This window comes from Neoarius graeffei, chromosome 21, assembly GCF_027579695.1.
Source record: "Neoarius graeffei isolate fNeoGra1 chromosome 21, fNeoGra1.pri, whole genome shotgun sequence".
Taxonomy (NCBI): Eukaryota; Metazoa; Chordata; class Actinopteri; order Siluriformes; family Ariidae; genus Neoarius; species Neoarius graeffei.
Window position 1 is genome coordinate 35,818,237 of NC_083589.1, and position 24,098 is coordinate 35,842,334.

Genomic DNA, 24,098 nt, shown 5'->3' on the forward strand with positions numbered 1-24,098 from the left:
TATGTATGTATGTATGTATGTATGTATGTATATATGTATGTATGTGTAAGATTTAATGTGTAGAAATAAAAAAAAAATCTGCAAATTCTCCCAAATGTGGTCAGTTTAAGCTAATTTTGTCATCAGTCCATGTTTTGCATTAATCAAAGTGTGTGTCTAAACTACATGCTGAATATGAAAGACGTTGTCTGACTCAGTAATACTCAGAGTAGAGTTCAGAATTAAGCACATATTTTAGCATCATGTGAATGTCATACTAAGGTTGGGCTGATGAAGCAAATGAAGGAGCAGCAGGAGAGGAGCCGTGCCTCAGAAACCCGCCGCAACCGTGAGATCGCCACGCTCAAGAAGGACCAGCGCAGACAGGAGGTATAGGGACTCAGCTCTCACTTCATACAAGCGTAGAGCGAGAGCTTGAAAAATCTGAATCTTGCACATGTACAGTCTTATGTTATGCTTGTCTTCATTTCTGTTCTCTTGTACAGCATCTGCTACGACAGCTGGAAGCTCAGAAGAAACAACAAGAGCTCATCCTGCGCAGGAGAACAGAAGAGGTGAGAGAAAGTATTCAAAGAAAAAGAGAGGGGGGTTGTTTGTTTTGTCAGAAAATAGTTTGGCAAAAATTGGAAGTCGCACAGTTTTTGATCTCACCAGCCACTTTAATAGGAACTTGTTCTTGATTCTAAGATTCCTGTTCTTGGCTGGCAGGAGTGGAACCCAGTGTGGTCTTCTGCTGTTTGCATGCTGAGATGCTTTTCTGCTCACCACGGTTGCAATAAGTTGCTTTATCCTTCCTGGCAGCTCGAACCAATCTGGGGTGGGTTTCCCAAAAGCCTCTTCACGCTAAGAGCATCTTAAAGGGATAGTTCGGGATTTTTGACATGAATCTATATGGTATCCCCGTCAGCAGTGTCGTGCATCCACACTGACTTACCCCCGACAGTGTTCTGTGAGCCTAGATATTGTCCAGTGTTGGTCAGTGCACAAGTAGTTCCGGCAGGTTTCCTGGGGTCTGCAAAGTAACACGTTTTTCTTCTCAAAACAGCTCGTGTTCGAATGAGTGATTTATTAGCATATCAAAACCCTCGTAGTCCAAAAAGTCACACCTTGTAATTGCTTGGGGCTACTTTCTCTCAATAGCGATCAGTGCGCGCTACAGTCTCTAGTTGACAGGTAGCTAGGCTATCTGTTTCATTCACTTAGTTTAGTGCTTGGGAAGTTGACTGCATCATGTCTGACTACAGCAGCGACGACGAAGACATTGATTTCAGCACACAGCCAAGGGGGTATCTTTATGAACCCGAATATACGGATGCTGAAATTCAACAGATGGAAGTAGAACGGGCAGAGAGAGAGAGAGAGAGAGAGAGATGGTGAGCAGAGAGGTGGAAGGTGAAGCCGCAGCCGCAAGACCTCGAGTGACGGACAATTGGTGGTGTACTTGTTTCAGTGACAGCGCGCACTGATCGCTATTGAGAGAAAGTAACCCCAAGCAATTACAAGGTGTGACTTTTTGGACTACAAGGGTTTTGTTATGCTAATAAATCACTCATTCGAACATGAGCTGTTTTGAGAAGAAAAACGTGTTACTTTGCAGACCCCAGGAAACCTGCCGGAACTACTTGTGCACTGACCAACACTGGACAATATCTAGGCTCACAGAACACTGTCGGGGGTAAGTCAGTGTGGATGCACGACACTGCTGACGGGGATACCATATAGATTCATGTCAAAAATCCCGAACTATCCCTTTAACTAGGAGAGAAAGTGTTCATTGTGATGCTCGCTCTACCATTTAATGATGGTCTTTGTGCTACGATGCTTTTGGGAAATCCACCCCTGACCATTTTCCTCTGACCTCTCTTATCAACAAGGCATTTGTTTCCACCCACAGAACTGTCGCTCACTCAGTGGTTTTTTTTTTTTTTTTTTTTGCACAGTTCTGTCTGTGTAAACTCTAGAAACTGTTGTGTATGAAAACCCCAGGAGATCAGCAGTTTCTGAAATGCTCAAACCAGTCCATTTGGCTCAAACCAACACCCATGCCACAGTGAAAGTCACACTCTAAGATGACAATTTGTCCCATTCTGATGTTTGAAGTGAACATTAACTGACGCTCTTGATTTGTATCTGCATGATTTAATCATGGATGCAAACGGCGCGCCTTTTGGCGGATGCCGCCTTTTTCACGGCTGTCTGGGGGACTTGTGTGAATCGTGCAGATCCGATGAGGTTTTTTTTGGGGGGGGGGGGCGTTGGAGGGTCGGATTATAATTTCATCAAAGTAAATTCTGTATTAAAATTACTAAATAAGCAAATGCCGTTACAGTCCATGAAACATAGGAAGTATGAGAAGAAAACAGTAAATCAGAAAGCTGCGCACGTAAAGCCAATTTGGCTGCGCGCCATTATCTGCTGCTGGCTGCACTTCACTGCACGCGCAAGGATTTCCATCAGGCCAATGTAAGTTACGTAATTGGCTTTACGTGCGCAGCTTTCTGATTTACTGTTTTCTTCTCATACTTATACTTACTATGTTTCATGGACTGTAACGGCATTTGCTTATTTAGTAACTTTAATACAGAATTTACTTTGATGAAATTATAATCGGACACTCCAACGCCCCCCCCCCCCCCCCCCCCCAAAAAAAAAACCTCATCGGATCTGCACGATTCACACAAGTCTCCCAGACAGCCGTAAAAAAGGCGGCATCCGCCAAAAGGCACGGCGTTTGCATCCATGCTTAATGCATTGTGCTGCCGTCAAGGGATCGGCTGATTAGAGAACCGCATCAAACAGCAGGTGGATGGGTGTTTCTAATAAAGTGGCCGGTGAGTGTAGTTGATAAGCCAAGATGTAGCAGTGGTGGATGTGCAATATGGCTATTTCTGTAAATCTGGGATATACTGTACTATCGATCATACTCGAGTGTTGCAACGTCTTTGAAGGTTTTCAGTCATATAGATCATTTGAAGTACATCTGACTGTCATAATGAGCTGACAGTGGAGACTTGTTCCAGTATTGCTTAAATAATGTGTCCTCACAAAAAGCTACACATTTTTTTTTCCTTTTTAAAAAAAATCCATTTATGTAGCGTGTCCACCATCTAAGTCTCTGTGTAAGTTGTTTACTACAGAATGATAACGTGTTAGAATGAGCACATGAATGTAAATCTGTGATTTGACTTATAACCAGCAGAGTTGTGCTGTTAGGAAATTAATCAACCTTCTGACCAATCAGATTTGAGAATTCAACACTACTATATAATACAGTGCTATATTATGTGGAAAGTGTTCCACCACACATCATCAGTGTATTGTTTTCCTCTGTGTGCTATAGGTGACGGCTCTGAGGAAGCAGGTTCGACCTGCTTCAGGGAAGGTCAACCGGAAGATCAACTTGCCTGAGCCTTTACATGAGCCTGCTGCACGTCCCGGACCCATCCGAACACACACTGCTGGGAGTAGTGCACCCAACGGAACCAGGTACTGTTCATCAACATTCAGTCTCTCCACTTTTCCCACTTTCTAATACAGGAGAAACTTCTTTTAGCTTAATATTATATTATGCTAAAAGAATATACATTATATTATATTTTACCTTATATAATTGTTTTAACTCTCCTGTTAAACCAGTGGTTCCCAAAGTGGGGGGGCGCGCCCCCCAGGAGGGGCGCAGAGCCATTGCAGGGGGGGCGCGGATGGAGTGAATGAATCAATCAATAAATTACACTGCTAGCATAATATGGAGAAGTTTTTGGCAGGGGGCGCGGGGCTCCCACGTAAACGCAAATCAGAGGATGAAGCATCGCCAAATGTGCTTCCAAAGCAAGTTCATTCCAAGGCAAAGACAAGAAAATATGACGACACATATCTTGTCTTTGGCTTCACAACGGTGGGTAATGAGGAGAGACCACAGTGTATTGTCTGTCTTAAAGTGCTAGCTTGTGAAAGCTTGAAGCCAAACAAGCTAAGACGCCATTTGGAGACAAAACATCCAGAGCACAAAGACAAGCCAGTTGAGTTTTTCAGACAAAAACTCGTAAATTGCCGTGCTCAACAGTCCCTATTTACTAAAGCTGCATCCGTGCCGGCAAATGCTCAACTCGCCTCATATAAAGTTGCCTACCGAGTGGCACAGTGTAAAAAGCCGCACACAATAGCGGAGGAATTAGTACTTCCCTGTGCTATGGACATGGTATCAACTATGCTTGATGACACTGCAGCCAGCAAACTAAGGGCTATTCCTCTGTCCAACACCACCATCGGCAGGCGCATTTATGACATGTCAAAGGACATAGAGGAGCAGCTTAATGACAAAGTGCATGACAGCCACTTTTCTCTTCAGATGGATGAAGCCACTGACAGTAACAAAGACTGTTTATTAATTACTTACGTCAGATGGAGATGACATGAGGGAGGAATTGCTTTTCTGCAAAAAAAGTTACTGGCAGAGCCACAGCAGAAGAACTGTTTAAAATCATTGACTCTTACTTGAAAGAGGCCAACCTGAAATGGGAGGACTGTGTGGGGATCTGCACTGACGGGGCGCAGGCTATGTCTGGGAAACAGGCAGGGCTGCAAGCGCTCATCAAACACGTCTCCCCCAATGTGCAGTGGATGCACTGCATGATACACCGCGAAGCACTGGCATCTAAACAGCTGAGTCCCGAGCTGAATGATGTAATGACCGACGTTATTGCCACCGTCAACTACATCAAAACACGACCTGTCAAAGCCCGGATTTTTTCGGCACTGTGCGAGGAAATGGGCTCCGACCACACAGCTGTTCTGTTTCACAGCGAATCCCGATGCCTGTCACGTGGGAAGGTGCTGTCCAGGGTCTTTGAACTGCGAGATGAAATCCGCATCTTTTTGAAGGAAGAGGGCAATGATCTTGCCCACAAATTTTACTGTAACAAGTTCCTCATGAAACTTGCATACCTCAGTGACATGTTTCTGAAACTCAGTGAAGTGAATTTGCAGTTGCAGGGCACAAATATACACCTCCCACATCTGGCAGATAAAATCACATCATTCACCAGAAAACTTGAGATGTGGCTGCAGCGAGTGAAGGTTGGAAATGTGGACTCATTTGAGAACCTGAAATCATTCATTGAAGACAACAAACTGCAGAACACAGTGATCCCGTGCATGAAAGCACACATCTCTGCCCTTCAGAAATATTTCCTGATGCAGGATCCCAAAGAATATGACTGGATCCGTGACCCCTTCAGTGCAACACCACCTGCCGACTCCAGCACGTCAGAGGAGGAACAGTTCATTGATGTCACCTCTGATTCAACAATGAGGCTGCAGTTTCAGTCAAAGACACTGGCTGCATTTTGGATTGGAGTGGAGAAAGATTACCCACTGCTAGGTAAGAGAGCCCTGGCCATACTTCTTCCTTTTGCCACATCCTACCTATGTGAGAGAGGTTTTTCTGCTGTGGCCTCAATCAAGACAAAATACAGATCAAAGCTGGACATTGAAAATGAACTCAGAGCGGCAATCTCAAAACTGCAACCCAGATTTGAGAAGATCTGCAGCATGAAGCAGGCCCACACCAGTCACTGAAAAGATGCGAGGATTAAAGGTGTCATTTTTGCACAACAAATCTTTAGGTTTTTGTTTTTTTTCTTCTCAGGGAGTTGGTCATGTTTTTAAAACCCATTTTTGCAGAGAGGCAATGTTTGAAAACTGCATTGATAATGTTGAATATTAAAAAAAGAAACCTGTTACACAGTTAAGATGCTTGAAAACAGTTATACTTAAAATAATTATATTGCAACCTGTAGTTTATGGCAATTTACTTTTATTTGTTCAAAAAAGGTTGAGGTCTGTATTAATAAACTGCAATGGAGTCTGAAAACAAAATGTGTATGTGTGTCCTGTTTATCTTTTTTTTTTTTTTCTCTCTCTCTTTTTGTCTGGGGGGGGTGCAAAAACTTTATCTACCAAAGGGGGGGCCCAGCAGAGAAAGTTTGGGAACCACTGTGTTAAACTGTTCACTACTTAGAGTACCAGTCAAAAGTTTGGACACGCCTTCTAATTCAATGTTTTTTCTTTCTTTTTATTAATTAAAAGACACGTCATGTCTTAAAGTAATGATGGATGTCGTTTCTCTTTAATTAGTTGAGCGGTTCTTGACATATGAACGACTGACTACCGTATTTTTCGGACTATAAGTCGCACTTTTTTTCATGGTTCGGCTGGCAATGCGACTTATACTCCGGTGCGACGTATATATGTTTTTGTTTTTTTTTTTCACCGCGGAATAACTGGAGCTGATGCTGAGTCTGACGACAGCCACGCAGAAGAAGAGGAAACGGCGCTTCATCTGCCGCTGGAGGCAGAGTTGTTCAGAAGCGACACCGAGGATGAGGAATTCAATGGATTTGCTGATTTGGAGTGAAATCATCAGCTTGATAAACTTGATTGACCTGTGTTTTATTATTAATGATAGGCCAATAGTTATTTAAATAAGTTATGTAGTGATTTTAGGCAGTGCTTAATTTGTGAAGTCGGAGGTCCCAGAACGCAGGAGGTGGGTGGGTCCGGCAACTCAAAAAAAAAAAAGGCGGGGGATGGTTTACTATAACTTTACGCACATGCGCTTATTGTGTGTGTAAAATAATAATAATAATAATATCAGACATTATGATCTTAGAAAACGCTTTAGTGACAAACAGTTACAGACAGTAATATGTCGCGATATTATATTATAAAATATTAATTTTTATTAGTCTATATATTAAATTATATATTACATTTATCTTCTAAAATAACAGACTGTACTCATCACAACCGGTTTATTTCACCATTGGAGATCAGATCACACAAGACATGAGTTAAATGACTCATTTTAAGGATTTAAGTAGGGGATTTAAAAGCGGTTGTTTTTTTTTTTTCACTAGACGGTTGTTTTTACTACCGTACCTGTCTTTGGAGATGATATACCTATAGCCTACTTGACCTCTGATTTGATGAAATAAAATTCGACAAAAATGAAGAATGACACTCCTCGATGATGACTACAGCTTTAATAACACAGATGAAAGAGCCATGGGGCGATAATAAGCCCTACCGGTAAAAATATTCTAAAAGCAAACTGATTAATGCATCAGTAATAGGCTACTAATATTAGTTATACTAATAATATAGGCTATTAGTAATAACGATAGTGATAGTATTAAAGGTAGTAGTAGAGATTTAAAATAATCAGACTAGGCTACTTACAGGGCAAAGGGCGCGTTATCACTGCTCAGCTGTTCGTTTATTAATTAAACAATGCAGTCGCGCAGTAACCGCGCGCCGCTTATCAGATACAATCACAGATTCTATGGATAGAATAACCCTTCAAAAAAGTGCGACTTATAGTCCGGTGCGACGTATATGTTTTTTTCGTCTTCATAATGCATTTTTTGGCTGATGCGACTTAAACTCCGGAGCAACGTATAGTCCGGAAAATACGGTACATTTGTGGAATACTGTATTTTTATAATTTACTATTTACTGTTTGATCTCAAACGCATTTAAGAAGGCAAGAAATTGCACTCATTTAACTTTTGACAAGGCACCTGTTAATTGAAAAGCATTCCAGGTGACGACCTCATGAAGCTGGTTAAGAGAATGACGATAGTGCGTAAAGCATTATCAAGATAAACGGTGGCTACTTTTGAAGAATCTAAAATATGAAACATTGTTTTTTCGCCCTTTTTTTGTTTATCACGTAATTCCATATATGCTCCATGTGTTATTTAATAGTTGCGATGTCTTCAGTATTGTTCTACAATGTAGAAAATAGTCACCGTCAAGTACACGAGAGAGGCAGATGTAAGTGCAGAAGTGTTTATTTGATTAAAAAAATGTGATCTGTACATAAAGTGCATGAAACACACACACAAGCAAACAGTCCAAATCGGCAGGCAAGGTCATGAACGAGAAAACAGGCAAAAGGTCGATCGAGGCGCAAACAGTGTGTCGGAGGCAAAACTAGGACGAGAACTAGAATCGGGAACAGGAGTCGAGAAACCAGGAAAACCACAAACACGGGAAACAAGGCTCGGTAATGCGCACTGAACGTGGTGTAGTACTTCGCATTGTATTTGCATCAACGCAGTCCTTAAATAGCCCAACACTTGGCTCACTAATTGAGAACAGGTGCACTTTGTTCACGGCCCACGTGCTGGAGCTCACGCGCGCACAGCCCGAGGCGCGCCTTTTGGTGCATGCGTCACAGCGCTCCGGACTGACCGTCACAATACAGAAAAACCGATGAATGAGTAGGGGTGTACAAACTTTTGATAAGTACTGTACATGATTGGCCATTTATTTTAAAATAAAATAATAAGGAAATCAAAATGAATAAGAAAATAAAGTTGCTCTGACTGATCACCTTTATCCTGTAATGAAGCATTTCTGCCCGGATGGCAGTGGTTTCTTCTCGAATGACCACGCCCCAGTTCACAGGTCATGAGGATTACTGAATGGATTCCTGAATCTGAAAATTATGTAAATAATAAACCTTCATTTGTATGAAATTTAAACCCAATTGAGTACTTTTATGGGAGATTTTGGAGTGATATCAGCCTGCACACTCTATCATCAAAATGAAGACTGATTGAAATATATTTTAGAAGAATGGTGTTTATCTCTCCAGTACGTTTCTAGAGATGGGGAGAATCTAATCCAACATGCATTGAAGGTCTTCTGGAGGCTTGTTTTGGCCCAGCACCTTAGGACTACGTTCAGACTGCACCCTGAAACGACCCATATCCGATTTTTTTTTTTGCCCATATGCGACCTGTATCCGATTTGTTATTGACAATCTGAAAGACACAGATCCGATTTTTTTTTTTCACATGCGACCCAGGCCGCTTGGATATGTGGTCCTAATTCCGATGCATATCCGTTATTTTCACATGCGACTGCAGTCTGACTGGACAGGTCGCATTCATGCGACCTACACGTCATCAACAAGAGACAAACGTCACTATTCTGCGTTGGCTAATCCCGCCGCTTTGGTGGAAAACAACAACATTTGTACAGTTTTCAGAATTTAAATAGACTTTTATAGAATTGATCAAGCTATTGGTGGATTTGGTAAGGACCTGGATGTTGATCTGTTAGCCTGATTAAATAAAACAGTTTCTATAACTGATTTATAACTTAAACCATCCTGTATTACAAGATTATAAGATTGTTCTGGAAATTTCCAGTAATTTGACACCTTCGGTCTCATTAGTCTGCTGCCCACATTAATCAGATTATTGTGTGAGTTCCACCGCCGCCACAAAAACCACATCGCCAGGTCTCGCCTCATCTCCATGCTTTACTTGCAAACTTGAAGAGTGCGCTTTTTTTTTTTGTTTACGTATTACGTAGATGTGCTTATTACGTGTCAATTTGCGCATGCGGGACACTTTTGGGTCGTTTTCCGTTCATATTGGAGATCGCATACAAGTCTCATATAATTGGTAATGTGAACGGCCTAACAAAAAAATCGGATTTCACAACAAATCGGATATGGGTCGTTTCAGGTTGCAGTCTGAACGTACTGTAGTGTAAGACACATTCTGTTTATTCCTTTAATGTGTTACCCATTTATATTTTGATCTCAGACCCACAACAGTCATGCTTGGGGTTTCTCTTGATGAAAGGGGTGTGTGTGTGTATGTGTGTGTGTGTGTGTGTGTACAGGGGAGAGTAAATAAGAGAATGAGTTAATTGGACATCCCTTTTTGGTTCAATTTAGAAACCCCAGTCATTTCATTGTGTTTCTCTCCAGTTAAAATGACTGGAACTATTCTATTACATAATTTCTGGAACAAATTATAATATGAGAACGTGAATGCTGGTATTGAGTACGACTCCAGTCATTAATTCAACATAACCTATGTTTCAGGAAATACCAAATGCGCTCAGGGGGCGTGTCCTCCACCAAAACAGCACGAGCCAAATGGCAGTCGCTGGAGCGCCGTGTCAGTGACATCATCATGCAAAGGATGACCATCTCCAACATGGAGGCAGATATGAACCGTCTCCTCAAGGTGACAGCCGCAATAGACAGCTGGTCAATCAATAATCAGTGCCACAGTCAAATAATATTCACGTGACGACCTGTGAGATATAATTCCTGTAGTGTTATTCTTTAAACTGATTAAGATTTTTTTTTTTTTTTTGGGTGTGGTCCAGCAACGGGAAGAGCTGACCAAGCGCAAAGAGAAGGTGTTAAAGAAAAGGGATAAGACTGTTGCAGAGGGCACTGACACAGACAGGACCGTCCAGTCTCTCAACGAGGAGATGGAGTCTCTCACAGCCAACATCGACTACATCAATGACAGCATCGCTGACTGCCAAGCCAACATCATGCAAATGGAAGAAGCTAAGGTACACATAGTTATAATTGTGTTATAATTAAGTTATTGCACGAAAATCAAGTTGTACATGAGCTGATAGCCGATGATGCACATAGCCCTGAGTTGGCTATTGCCAATGACGAGATTGAGTGGAATAACTGTTTTATCATATCTACATTCAGAGAACCAGAGCATTTTTTTTTTTTTTTTGCAAATACGATAAATAAAAACTTTATACAAAACCAGAGCCTAATCTAGGGTGCGTAATACGCATTTTTTATCTGTCTGTCGCACATCCACTTTTTGGGCGCGAGAGTGATGTCGCGTATCTATTCATTTTGTCGCGCATTTATAAGTAGAGTGTGTGTAGTCGTGTTTTACTGAATCTTGTGCATATCAATTTGTCAGCACCCGCTAGCAAGCACTGCGGTAAATATAGCGTTGTTTACATACCAATCGGAAAATATCGGAAAGGACTGAAGTATTCCGAATGGTTTATTTAGCGGGTAAAACAGTTTTGTGAACTATTATATCATTGGTCACTGAACCGGAAGACAGTGTATCTCAACCAATCGTGTGAAGTGTTTTAAAAATACCCAAAAGCACATGGCATATCGTTCTGTCTCATCCAAACAACATTCAGACCCTCCAGGATTTCACGATTTGCAACATCAACATAAATTCAACCAATCCCTGTGAATTCAGGGCGGTGTTGCAATTCTATCCAATCACCGCAATTTTCCTGCAAATTTGACCAATCATTGGCGTCGTCTTGCGGCGACGTCGACAAACTACCTTCCGCCTTACTTCCGTGTATACGTTCAAGAGAAGCAGCATGTGCGCAGTGTTGCCAGATTGGGCGGTTTTAAGTGCATTTTGGCGGGTTTTGAACATATTTAGGCTGGAAAACGTCAGCAGTATCTGGCAACACTGCATGATGTGCGAGTCAGTGTTTATAGGCTTAAATTCTGTTACTGAAAGTGTGTTATGTTTACAGTGAAGGACTGTGTGCACTTTATTTATTTTTAATTTTTTTACTTAATACAAGAAATTAATAGATGCCAACATTTTTGCCAAAATGGTATTTTATTTTCCATTGTTTAGGCAGCTTCAGCATCATACTGTGAGATTCTGTTCAAATTGTTTTTGTTTTTTTTCTTCTATGAAGCCTGAGCCATTTATTTTATTAGTTTATAATTATTGTTTAATTTAGTCTTCAGGAGAGACTGCCTGCACACAGTACTAGTATTAATAGTTTTTTTTCTTACATGAAAGCTGAGGCATTTATATTATATTTTAAGGTAACTTCATGTTGTGTTGTGAGGTTCTATAACCAACAGGTGCATTTGGATAAGTAAAGCCTATTTTTCTGCATTTTTGTAGTCCTGGTAATCTTACACATTCTACATGATTGCTAGTTTTGTTTTTTTGAGTAATTTGTTTAATTTTTCTTGTTGAAAGTTCAATTTAGTATTATGTTAATGATATTCTAAAAGTAAAGATTAATAAAACTGTTCTGTTTATAGATGTACTCTTGAAAATATCTACCAATGTATTACTTATTTTTCTGTCCCCACTAACTGGAACAAATGAGGGATATTTTTACCTATGTTAATATTTTCTGTCCCCTGTTTCTACAACTAGTGAGGGATCTGTCCCCTATTTTCAAATTCCTAGATTAGGCTCTGAAACCGTCTGACAAAATAATTTCCACTTAGAATGTAAATAAACCGGCGAAATGACAGTAGCAATTTGTGAAAAATGATATATAACAATAATTATTGGAAAAAAAATTCTTACCATCAAATACTTTTATTCCATATTTTGTTGCTTGTTGCCCCCCCCAAGTAGAGTTTTTATTTTATCCTCACTTGGTTCAGCAACACGCTCTGCCATTTTGTTTTTCTGTACTCATGGTATATGAGCTGATATCCTTGTAGTAGACTAGCCAATCGGAGCATGCGGTTGCTCATATCCAGTGAACATGGATAGAATAAATAGTTATATGCAATCAGCTGTTGTATTAGCGACCATCCATATAATCTTTTTTTGACTTTACAGAGGCAGATGCGCTTTGGACAAAATTATACTTTCTTTGCATAAATTAATTTAAAACATTTTAGTCATAGACTAGGCTACCAAAATCTTCACTGTATAATGTATGGACCGGCGAGTGGCTTAGTGGTTAGCGTGTCCGCCTCGAGATCGCAAGTTCTACTCACGGTCGGGTCATACCAAAGACCATCATAAAAACGGTGTCTACTGCCATCTGGCAAGGCACGCTGCAATACAGATGCAAGTGGGGAGTCGAACTCACATGGATACCAGAGGTCTAGCACCCCACTGTAACCCTAGCTATGTAATATAGGTGAGAGGCCGAGGGCTACGAAACGGAGATCGGCGCTGCCAAACGTGCCATGAATGGTGCGGGAAGGACTTTGACTTGGATAATATATGGAAGCTTAAGGTATGAATATACATACATATGTGTGGCATATTATATGTCCTACAGGAGGAGGGTGACACAGTGGACGTCTCTGCAGTGATCAGTTCCTGCACTCTGTCAGAGGCCCGTTTCCTACTTGACCACTTCCTCTCCTTGGCCATCAATAAGGTACAAAAGACACACAAACCTATGAATCCAAAAACACACACTCGTATTTGGGAATTGTGATTGTTGCTAATGTGCACAACTCCCAGGGGCTTTTCATTACTTTGAGCTTGATTTTAGACCAAACTCGAGGAATATTCAAATTCTAATAGTATGTCCTGTATGTATTGAAAGAGTCAGCATTTGTTTAAGCCTTTATGTATGTGTACACAGATATGTTAATTATAGTGATTTATATTAAGATACGTTTTGTTCATAAGAATTTTTATGGGTGGCAACATTTTTTTCCATCGCCTTTTTAAGCCCATCTTTACTCAGGGTGCCAATATTAATGGAATTAGCTATGCGCTATGGGGGGGGATGTGTCCCAAAAAATGTTACATTCACACTCATTAGGTCTCAACCTACCAAACACCAGTTGAGGAAATATTGTTTGGTGTTTCATCACTCCAGTACAGCACCACGTTTAGAATCTATGCCAAGGCTCAATTATATCTGAATGTGGAATCTTCATTAATTTATCATTTTAAGTGGAATTTTTAAAAGAATTTGACAACCCCACCAAAGAGCAAAAAAGGCAGTGTGTACTCGTGTACTAAAAGTACATTTTCCACTTCCAGGGCTTGCAGGCAGCACAGAAAGAGTCTCAGATCAAAGTAATGGAGGGTCGCCTGAAGCAGACGGAGATCAACAGCGCCACGCAGAACCAACTCCTTTTCCACATGCTGAAAGAAAAAGCTGAGCTCAACCCAGAGCTGGACGCTCTACTGGGGAACGCTCTGCAAGGTGCAACACACACACACAGACACACACACATGCACGTACCTCATCCAGCACCCAGCATGGCTCTCATATTCTACACTCCAGCTTCCTTTTTGAGTTTGATCTTGATTTACTTTTATCTTTTTGTCACCCAAACCCAAACAGAGCTAGATAACCCAGCTGCTGGTAAGTCCGTCCCCAAAACTGTATGTGAGTACATGCATCTCCATCAATCTAACCAGAGGCTGTAACTGTAGTAAATGTGCATGGGGGGAGGGGTCTACTTTTCCCAGAAACCTCATATACCCCTTTTCCACCAAATCAGTTCCAGGGCTGGTTCGGGGCCGGTGCTGGTGCACAACTCGTTCAACTTGCGAGCCAGCTGAGAACCAGTTTGCTTTTCCGTAGCTCGCGGTGCTAAGGGAAGCCACGTCATTACGTCGTTGTATACGTCAGTTACGTTGCTGTATACGTCAGTTACGTCGCTACGTTTGCATAAACCTTGGCGCGAATATCGAAGCATAAACAACACAGAAGAAACAACAACAATAATAATAATAATAATGGATGACTTCGCGTTTGTACAGCTGCTGCTTCTCGCCGCTTAAAAATGGCGATCTTTCGCGGTCTTGTTATTGTTGTTGGTCTTAACAACTCCGCCCCCCCCCCCGCTGACGTAAGCGGCTCTTTCCTCTGGCCCAGCAGAGAGTTGATGCTAGCCTGGAACCGTTTTTTCTGGCCCCAGAGCCAGTTCTTTGTCAGTGGAAACAGAAAACCCGGTTCCAAACTAAGCACTGGCCCCGAACCAGCCCTGGAACTGCTTTGGTGGAAAATGGGCAATGTTCTGACTTTCAAACAGGCCCACATTTAAACCAGCTTAAAGATACTAAAGGGCCTCCGAGTTTCTCCTCTTTATTAAAATGCTAACAGTTGGGGTTTAGTGGGTGTTCTAGTCCTATAGTTTCTGTTTGCAGCTGAACTCTCTTCAGTAGTTGGAATGCTTGTCCTCAGAGACCCACTACAGGATGTAGTGTAGTAGATGTTTTAGTCACTTACTAACAACTTTATGGTTGCTGGTTTTTCTTGACTTAACTACCTGTATCTACACCCTTATTTTGTGCTGAGCCCTTATGTTGTAAGCTGACATTCTTACCCCAAAGTGGTCGTGAGTTCGGATTCACTGTCGCAGACTTTACCAACGGCTCAGTGTTATGTCTACAGTATAAATGCTGCACTTGGATGTCCTTTGCACGTCATTTGCTTTCTTTCAAACTTAACATTCGGCTAACACTCAGCCTGAGATCAGCTAACCTTATTAAAGTAATAAATTCAGCAAATATCAAGCCTTCAACCCATACATGCTGTAAGTAAGTGGGGAGTTAGTTTGAGAAAACGTAGACACACTTGTACCTTACACCAAATGTAGTGGTGGAAGAAGTCAAGAAGTGATCAGTGTTTGCTATTAGTTTTACACTGTGGTAAAAATGGGATAAAATAACAGGTAAGGAAAGTAGCTCCAAACATACCTTGGCTTGAGGTAAGTGTAAAATTGCATACATCTGTTATCTACTCAGCTATTCTCTTCTCTTCTATACAGTGGTGCTTGAAAGTTTGTGAACCCTTTAGAATTTCCTATATTTCTGCATAAAGGTTACAAAACCATCTCTAAAGAGTTTGGACTCCACCAATCCACAGTCAGACAGATTGTGTACAAATGGAGGAAATTCAAGACCATTGTTACCCTCCCCAGGAGTGGTCGACCAACAAAGATCACTCCAAGAGCAAGGTGTGTAATAGTCGGCAAGGTCACAAAGGACCCCAGGGTAACTTCTAAGCAACTGAAGGCCTCTCTCACCATTGGCTAATGTTCATGAGACCACTATCAGGAGAACACTGAACAACAATGGTGTGCATGGCAGGGTTTGCTCTCCTGAAAGAACATTGCTGCTCGTCTGCACTTTTGCTAAAGATCACATGGACAAGCCGGAAGGTTATTGGAAAAATGTTTTGTGGACGGATGAGACCAAAATAGAACTTTTTGGTTTAAATGAGAAGCGTTATGTTTGGAGAAAGGAAAACACTGCATTCCAGCATAAGAACCTTATCCCATCTGTGAAACATGGTGGTGGTAGTATCATGGTTTGGTACTGTTTTGAAACTCGTTTTGCTGCATCTGGACCAGGATGGCTTGCCATCATTGATGGAACAATGAATTCTGAATTATACCAGCGAATTCTAAAGGAAAATGTCAGGACATCTGTCCATGAACTGAATCTCAAGAGAAAGTGGGTCATGCAGCAAGACAACGACCCTAAGCAAACAAGTTGTTCTACCAAAGAATGGTTAAAGAAGAATAAAGTTAATGTTTTGGAATGGCCAAGTCAAAGTCCTGACCTTAATCCAATCGAAATGTTGTGGAAGGACCTGAAGCGAGCAGTTCATGTGAGGAAACCCACCAACATCCCAGAGTTGAAGCTGTTCTGTACGGAGGAATGGGCTAAAATTCCTCCAAGCCGGTGTCACACCAGATACTGAAAGCAAAGGTTCACATACTTTTTGCCACTCACAGACAGCGCTTGAAACTAACGGTGTCCCGACGTCCCGGGGACCATAAAAAATGTCATCGGGACACAAAATTATCATATCTGGGACAATCCCGGGACAATGGAAAAAAAATAGATCTAGAAAAAAAGTTCTACATTAATATTATTTACAAAGCCGTAACACATACGTAGACATTCACCTAATTTGCAATTTTAATTTTAAAACGTTAACAGCGAAAAATACATAGTAGCTACACTTTCGATGCACCTGCATCCGTAGGCTACAGAGCAGCGCATTCTGTTCTAGAATCTTCGGCCGGAGTCCGCATTATATGGACTTGGAATGGAATTGCTACCGCACACGCTGCGCCGACTCTTGCCAGAACAAAAATGCTTAAGTGGTTGAAGCGGACTGACCGCAGGGAAGAAACTGAAAGCCCAGACATAACGTCTCCGGGACCTTCAGGATCCAAAGTGTCATCGCCTGGTCTGCAGGCAACGCTAGCAACTGAATGAACTTAATGAACACTGTTAGACACGTTATAAAATACAACAGGAATGATGTGGATGATATTGACGGAAGATACCGTTCAACAGAATAAGTGAGTTTTCTTGGTGTCTTTCTAGTTCAGAAAGTTTAGTCAGTCAGCAGCACAACTAGGCTCGGACATGGCACTATGTTGATGTTCAGTGTTGCCAGATGCTGCTGACGTTTTCCAGCCCAAAATATGTTCAAAACCCACCAAAATGCACTTAAAACCGCCCAATCTGGCAACACTGTCGATGTTGCTAACATTTGCACCCACGTTTCGGCAGCGGAAGTTCATAAAATGGATAACGGAAAGTTAATAAAAATGGATAACGGTAATGGATAACGGAAAGTTCATAAAAATGGATAACGGTAATGGTGAAAATTATAAGTTGGCCTTATAAGTGCCAACAGATATTCAAGGCATAAGTAGATGAAATGAACATAAAAGGGGTCTTATTTTCAACTAAAGTGTACTGCAGATGTAGGGAGTTGAAACATTTTCTGAATGAGCTAGTTGGCCCCTTTAAATAAACGGGTATCTATTCATACAGTGAGATCGCCAAAGTTTAATAAACTGAAAATGCAATAACTGTAATTTTGAAGTAGATGATGTATAGGACATGTGTCGCTTGTGTCTTGTGACTTATTGTAAAAATGATATAAAGGGTTCAAAATCGCATAGTTACAAATATAATAGTAACTTCATATGATAATATTAACCACTGGTTATTTCAGAGAGGAAAAAAATGGGGACACTATTGCTTCCATTCGGGACCACTGGGGGACACAAAGAAAAAAAAGTTAATTTCGAGCCCTGCTCACAGATATGTAATATTGAATCATTTTCCTCAGTGAATACCTGACCAAATATAATATTTTTGTCTCATTTATTTAACTGGGTTCTCTTTATCTACTTTTAGGACTTGTGTGAAAATCTGATGTTCTAGTTCATATTTATGCAGAAATATAGAAAATTCTAAAGGGTTCACAAAATTTCAAGCACCACTGTCTGTATGCAGGGGTTGAAGTTGGTTTTGCTCAAACTTTCCATGTATTTACCTCAAAATAATGAACAACATAAATGCACCAGCTGGAATCTTGATTGGTGCAACTAAGCTTCGTTGTGAATTAGTCTTAAATACGTCACGGCTATCCATGGACAACTGTCCAATAGAATATAACAAGTCCTGTCCTCAGAATGGGAAGGATGACCCTTCTCTCTTCCTCCTGATTTAATTAGTGCTCTCCTTCAATTGACTTCAGCTTTCCTAAGATCTGCATGAGCAGCAGTTTGAGAGAAAAGATGCAGGGTTTGTTACTGGATACAAATGTCTGGCGACTTGGGAAAATCCTTCCTATGGTCAAATGTTGATATTTTCTACTATATAGCATTCCAAAAGTTGTGTGCTTTCCTTAACTGAAATTGCTGTCTTATTTGCACATCTCTTAAACAGAATCTTCTCATTCTCTCCAAAAGTCAGAAGGGAGAATTGAGCATTGAAAGGTTTCATTTGAATTCCAATACAAGATCCCTCACCTACCTTGAAGTTTATAAAGTGAACTATTTTTGAGAAAACAATACTGACTATTTTGAGAAATGGTCAACGAGTTATCATGGATTATCAGCATTTGCTAAGTAAGCTGACTCTCATTGCAGAGAGTATTTTGTTAACTATATTTAGCTTTTCTAAAAATATAGAGCTCAAAGTACATTACTGGCAGAAAAACTCCGTTTTGCTCCAAACCAAATTACCATCAGTTGTGGCTTTTTTCCAGAATTCTGCCATAGTGACATTTGACAGATTTCCCCACGTTAGCATTCATTCTTCCTGGGTTAGTAAAGACCTAGCTGTTGAATTGTAATTGGATATTTTTCAAAATACACAGTTTTAATGCGACATGGTCCAGTGTAGGCAGCACGGTGGTGTAGTGGTTAGCACTGTCGCCTCACAGCAAGAAGGTTCTAGGTTTGAGCCCCGTGGCCGACGAGTGCCTTTCTATGTGGAGTTTGCATGTTCTCCCCGTGTCTGTGTGGGTTTCCTCCGGGTGCTCCGGTTTCCCCCACAATCCAAAGACATGCAAGTTAGGCTAATTGATGGCTCTAAATTGACCGTAAGTATGAGGTGATGTTTACATTAGACCGTATCCGTATCGTTTTCGTTGTGGATGCACTGTCCATGCACATTAAAACGCCGGGAAACGACTCCACAGGCGGAACAGTTTGAATCCGCCAGGGCCCACGTATTCAACCCAGTACGTATCTGATCCGGTGCTGTGTAAACATTAAGGAACGAGGATACGCATTGCTGAGCTCTAGCTGACGTCGTCATTGGACAACATCACTGTGACATCCACCTTCCTGATTCGCTGGCGTTGGTCATGCCACGTTGGTCATGTGAATGAGCAATACAGGAAGTGTGTTGAGGAAGTCATTAAGTGAATGAGCAATACAGGAAGTGTGTTGGTTACCGTAGCACTAAATAGTCTTGTTGTAATCGCAAAAAACGGCCGTTCTGCGAGGTGAAGAGTGTACCGAACACTGTTAGATCCTTCTAGCATAAACACGAAGGCCATACACGGTGTAAAAAAGGCGTCATTGTAGTACCAGTACTGCCGATAACAGACTGGCATACTTCATTTTTTACAGCGACATCATTCCACTTGCAAGTGGTGAGTGACTTGCGCATGCCCGATATGCACTGGGATCATATGACGTGCCGTCTAATTAGTCATGTGATTAGCGTATCCGTGTATTGGCGTTGCTGTGTGCACGGGGAACGGTTTTGTTGCGGGCACAGAAATTGTGTGTGTACGCGAATCGTTTTAAAAACGTTAATCTGATGATCCGCTGATTCGAAATAATGTAAACAGGGCCTGAATGTGAATTGGTTGTCTGTGTCAGCCCTGTGATGACCTGGCGACTTGTCCAGGGTGTACCCCGCCTCTCGCTCATAGTCAGCTGGGGTAGGCTCCAGCTTGCCTGCGACCCTGTACAGGATAAGTGGCTACAGATAATGGATGGATGTGTATGTGTTTGGGCTAACTGTGTCATAGCCTATATATTCTGTGCTCATTCAGAGAATGGTGAGGAGAGCAGCAGTGATGAATCTGACCGGAGTCCAGCTACTGAGCAGAGGTAACTCACCATAAATACAAACCAGCACAATATATCATGGACTAATTATGAACAAATGGTATAAATGATATATTGCTTTCAAACACAGTACCATTCAACCATAATAGCCATTGTTCATCTGCTTATGAACTCAACATTATTACACACGCATTAATATCAACATGCATCTCCATCGTCTGCACACTTTAATGAGTCGTGACTGACCAGTACTAATGATCAGCTTCCAGCTGATCTGCTCACTGTGTCCCCTATATCATTCCATTGTAAATGTCGTCTCAGTGGGCATTTGATTTGTCTGTTTCAGCTCTTTGGCCTCAGACTTGATGAAACTGTGTGCAGAGCCCAAACCCAGGAGTAAGGTATGACACCACACAGTATGTCAAACATGTATACAGTGGATATAAAAAAGTGTAAGATTTTTCTGATGTAAAAAAATGAGACCACGATAAATTATTTCAAAACTTTCCCCACCTTTAATGTGGCCTATAACTTGTACAATTTAATTGAAAAACAAGCAAATCTGTTAGGGGGAAAAACATAAAATAAAAAAAGTACAATAAGCTGGTTACATAAGTGTGCACACCCTTGAACTAATACTTTGTTGAAGCACCTTTTGATTTAATTACAGCATTCAGTCTTTTTGATTAGGAGTCTATCAGCCTGCCACATCTAAACTTGGCAATATTTGCCCACTCTTCCTTGCAAAAGTGCTCCAAATCTGTCAGATTGCAAGGGCATCTCTTGTGCCCAGCCCTCTTCAGGTCACCCCACAGATTTTCAATTGGATTTAGGTCTGGGCTCTGACTGCGCCGTTCCAAAACTTTTTTTGGGGTCATTATCATGCTGAAAGATGAAATTCATCTTCAGCTTTCTAGCAGACACCTGAAGGTTTTGGGCCTAAATGGACTGGTATTTAGGACTGTTCATAATTCCCTCCACCTTGACTAAAGCCCCTGTTCCAGCTGAAGAAAAACAACCCCAAAACATGATGCTGCCACCACCATGCTTCACCGGGGGTATGGTGTTCTTTTGGTGATGCGCAGTGTTTTTGTGCCAAACATGCCTTTGGGAATTGTGGCCAAAAAGTTCAGCCTTGGTTTCATCAGACCATAACGCATGTTCCCACATGCTTTTGGGAGAGTTGATGTATTTTTTTGCAAAATTTAGCCGGGCCTGGATGTTTTTCTTTGACCCTACCTCATAGTCCAGACATGTGGAGAATACGGGAAATTGTCATCACATGTAGTACACAACCAGCACTTGCCAGAAATTCCTGCAGCTCCTTCAGTGTTGCTGTAGGCCTCTCGGCAGCCTCCCTGACCAGTTTTCGTCTTGTTTTTTTTCATCAATTTTGGAGGGACGTCCAGTTCTCGGTAATGTCACTGTTGTTCCATATTTTCTCCACTTCTTGATGCCTGTCTTCACTGTGCTCCATGGTATATCTAATGCCGTGGAAAAATTGTTGTCCCCTTCTCCTGACTGATGCCTTTCAACAATGAGATCCCTCTGACGCTTTGTAAGCTCTCTGTGAACGCTGGCTTTTGCTGGAGGATGCAACTGAGTAAATGTCTGAACTTTTATTTGGGGTTAATTGGAGTCATTTTAATTGATGGCAGGTGTGAACCCAAAAAGACTGAATGCTGTAATTAAATCATAAGGTGCTTCAACAAAGTATTAGTTTAAGGGTGTGCACACTCGTGCAACCAGCTTATTGTTTTTTTGTTTTTTTAATTTATGTTTTTCCCTCTAACAGATTTGCTTGTTTTTCAATTGAATTGTACAGGTTATAGGTCACGTTAAAGGTGGGAAAAGTTTCGAAATTATTTATCGTGGTCTCTTTTTTTTTTTTTTTTTTTACACCAGAAGAACCTATCCTTTTAACGGGGTGTGTACACTTTTTATATCCACTGTACATCATTGGAGTCGAAGTTCACAGCTATAAATCGCATTTTGTGCCATTTCAAGACATACCAATGACTGTCCATGAACCAGAGACCAGAGAAATGTTAGTTAAAGACTGGGTTACTGTCGCTGATTACAGTCGTACAATTTAAAGTGTCAGTACTGGTCAGGTCTAGTCTACATAGCTTAAGGTGCGTCCGTTCGTATTCCTATTGTTTGGGTAACAGCAGGTCACAGTAATTTGTTTATTGTCTGAATTCAGTCCAGAGTCTCCCTTTCTGCTGCTCTGTACTGCTCTATATAGAAGAGTCTATAAAATGAACAGTTAATCAGTGTGTGTGATGGAACAATGTAAATATAAATTTGAAAATACCAAAGCTTTGCTGTTTTGCCTTTGCTAAAATGAGACCATAATGGTTTACCATTGGCATCAGTTTGTTGCAGGAACATACAGTACATGTTTTTGTTAAGTAATAAGTTTTGGGGACGGCACGGTGGTGTAGTGGTTAGCACTGTTGCCTCACAGCAAGAAGGTTCTGGGTTTGAACCCAGTGGCTGACGAGGACCTTTGTGTGGAGTTTGCATGTTCTCCCTGTGTCTGCGTGGGTTTCCTCCCACAGTCCAAAGATATGCAGGTTAGGTTAATTGGTGGCTCTAAATAGCCTGGCAAGCCAGACTAAATGTGAATATTTAGTCTGGCCTCGCTCGTAGACATTTCCGAAGGGCGGGGGTGGAACAACCCGCTGTCTTTCAAACTGTCTCTGTGCGTATAGGCCAACGCTCTGACCAATCAGCGCAACAGTGACTGTGACGTAGTCAGAGCGACAGAAAGCAGTGGGGGAGGCCTTGAAATAAATAATTTTTCAAAATGCGTATTAATTAATAAACAGGTTCTAGATATTAAGAAGCTTGGAGATAATGACCACAAGTTTGGAGTCTGTACCACATACTTAACATACACTCTTATTTTTTTCAAGTGTTTTTCAAGGGTTTGCTTAAACTGTTTTTGAGAGTTTTTATTTTTATTTAGTGGTGTTTTTGGTGAAATAATTTCCCTTAAATTTAAAATAACGGGAAAATAAGAAACAATCAAAAAGTCATGTTTCAAAGCTGTTTATTAATTCTTCGTACTGCACAAACTAGCCCCATCCTTTTGGCTACGAGCGGAGCCAGCTGGTAGATCAGACTTTTGCCATAGCCGGTCGGCAAAACAGCGAAAACGTCCTTCTTGAAAAGGAATGAGCGGAGAGCCTGTTCCTGCTCATGTTTCAACGAAAACTCCAAGTCTAATTCTTCTAAAACTGATTCCAAAGCGGAGTCAAACGCGCGCTGTTCACTAGCCGTAGCCATCTTTCCTGTTGTGCTTTCTCCAGCGTCGCGCAGCTTTGTCGTCACTCCTGCAAAAGCTCGCCCAAAGAATCCAAACAAAAACCTTGCGTTGTGATTGGCGGGCACGATTTGATGCCCGGGGTGTTTTGTTGATATGGTGCGAGGCTAGACCCACTCGCAGGCAAAAAATATTTTTGGCCGCTAGGCGGGTGGGTCTAGTTTACTAGGCTAGGCTCTAAATTGACCGTGAGTGTGTGTGTGTGTGTGTGTGTCAGTCCTGCGATGAGCTGGTGACTTGTCCAAGGTGTACCCTGTCTCTTGCTCGTAGTCAGCTGGGATAGGTTCCAGCTCATCCTGCACGGGATAAGCGGTTACGGATAAAAAAAACAAACAAACAATAAGTTTTGGTGTTGGGTTCAATTCAACAGCAAGTTGCACATCGGGTACTGTTGGGCTTTGTGTGTGTGTGTGTGTGTGTGTGTGTTCCTAAATTTTCAGTCTTAAGTGTGTAATTCCCAGTCATTTTTTTAAATGTCCTTTGATTAAAAATGTGGTTCCTGAGGTGTATAAGGTATAATCTGTGTTTGGGGAAACAGTGAAATGACTATGAATGTTGTTTGAAATGTTTAGTACGCAACTGGACTTGCTGTAATGTTTACACCATGTCTAAAGCGATTCATCTTGACTTGTTTTACACTAATTCCTCCCCAGGCTCGAAGAAGAACCACCACTCAGATGGAGCTACTGTATGCCAACAACGCTGACCCTGATGCCCCTTTGGACGACTTCTCAGCTCCTCTCTTATCCATTTCTGAAAGCTCAGGAGGCATTGTGACCTTAGTGTCCCCTTCATTGGACAGAGACCTGACCTCAAATTTCTCATCTGGAGCAAGTGTTTCGTATGTCTTGTGTTTTTTATAAA

General features: G+C 41.5%; 1 protein-coding gene across 3 annotated transcripts in view; it reads left to right on the forward strand.

The window, feature by feature from the left end:
* Nucleotides 1–24,098, forward strand: part of LOC132869707 (kinesin-like protein KIF21A) — a 157,054-nt gene that overhangs the window by 111,209 nt on the left and 21,747 nt on the right. For 2 of the 3 annotated variants that reach the window (XM_060903041.1, XM_060903043.1), the window contains 11 exons: nucleotides 262–369; nucleotides 486–554; nucleotides 3,341–3,486; nucleotides 9,908–10,052; nucleotides 10,198–10,392; nucleotides 12,874–12,975; nucleotides 13,593–13,758; nucleotides 13,900–13,920; nucleotides 19,888–19,945; nucleotides 20,250–20,304; nucleotides 23,888–24,075. In XM_060903041.1, coding sequence (XP_060759024.1) covers nucleotides 262–369; nucleotides 486–554; nucleotides 3,341–3,486; nucleotides 9,908–10,052; nucleotides 10,198–10,392; nucleotides 12,874–12,975; nucleotides 13,593–13,758; nucleotides 13,900–13,920; nucleotides 19,888–19,945; nucleotides 20,250–20,304; nucleotides 23,888–24,075 — 1,253 coding nt within the window. The remainder of the gene's footprint in view (nucleotides 1–261; nucleotides 370–485; nucleotides 555–3,340; nucleotides 3,487–9,907; nucleotides 10,053–10,197; nucleotides 10,393–12,873; nucleotides 12,976–13,592; nucleotides 13,759–13,899; nucleotides 13,921–19,887; nucleotides 19,946–20,249; nucleotides 20,305–23,887; nucleotides 24,076–24,098) is intronic. The other variant, XM_060903042.1, reaches the window with a different exon arrangement.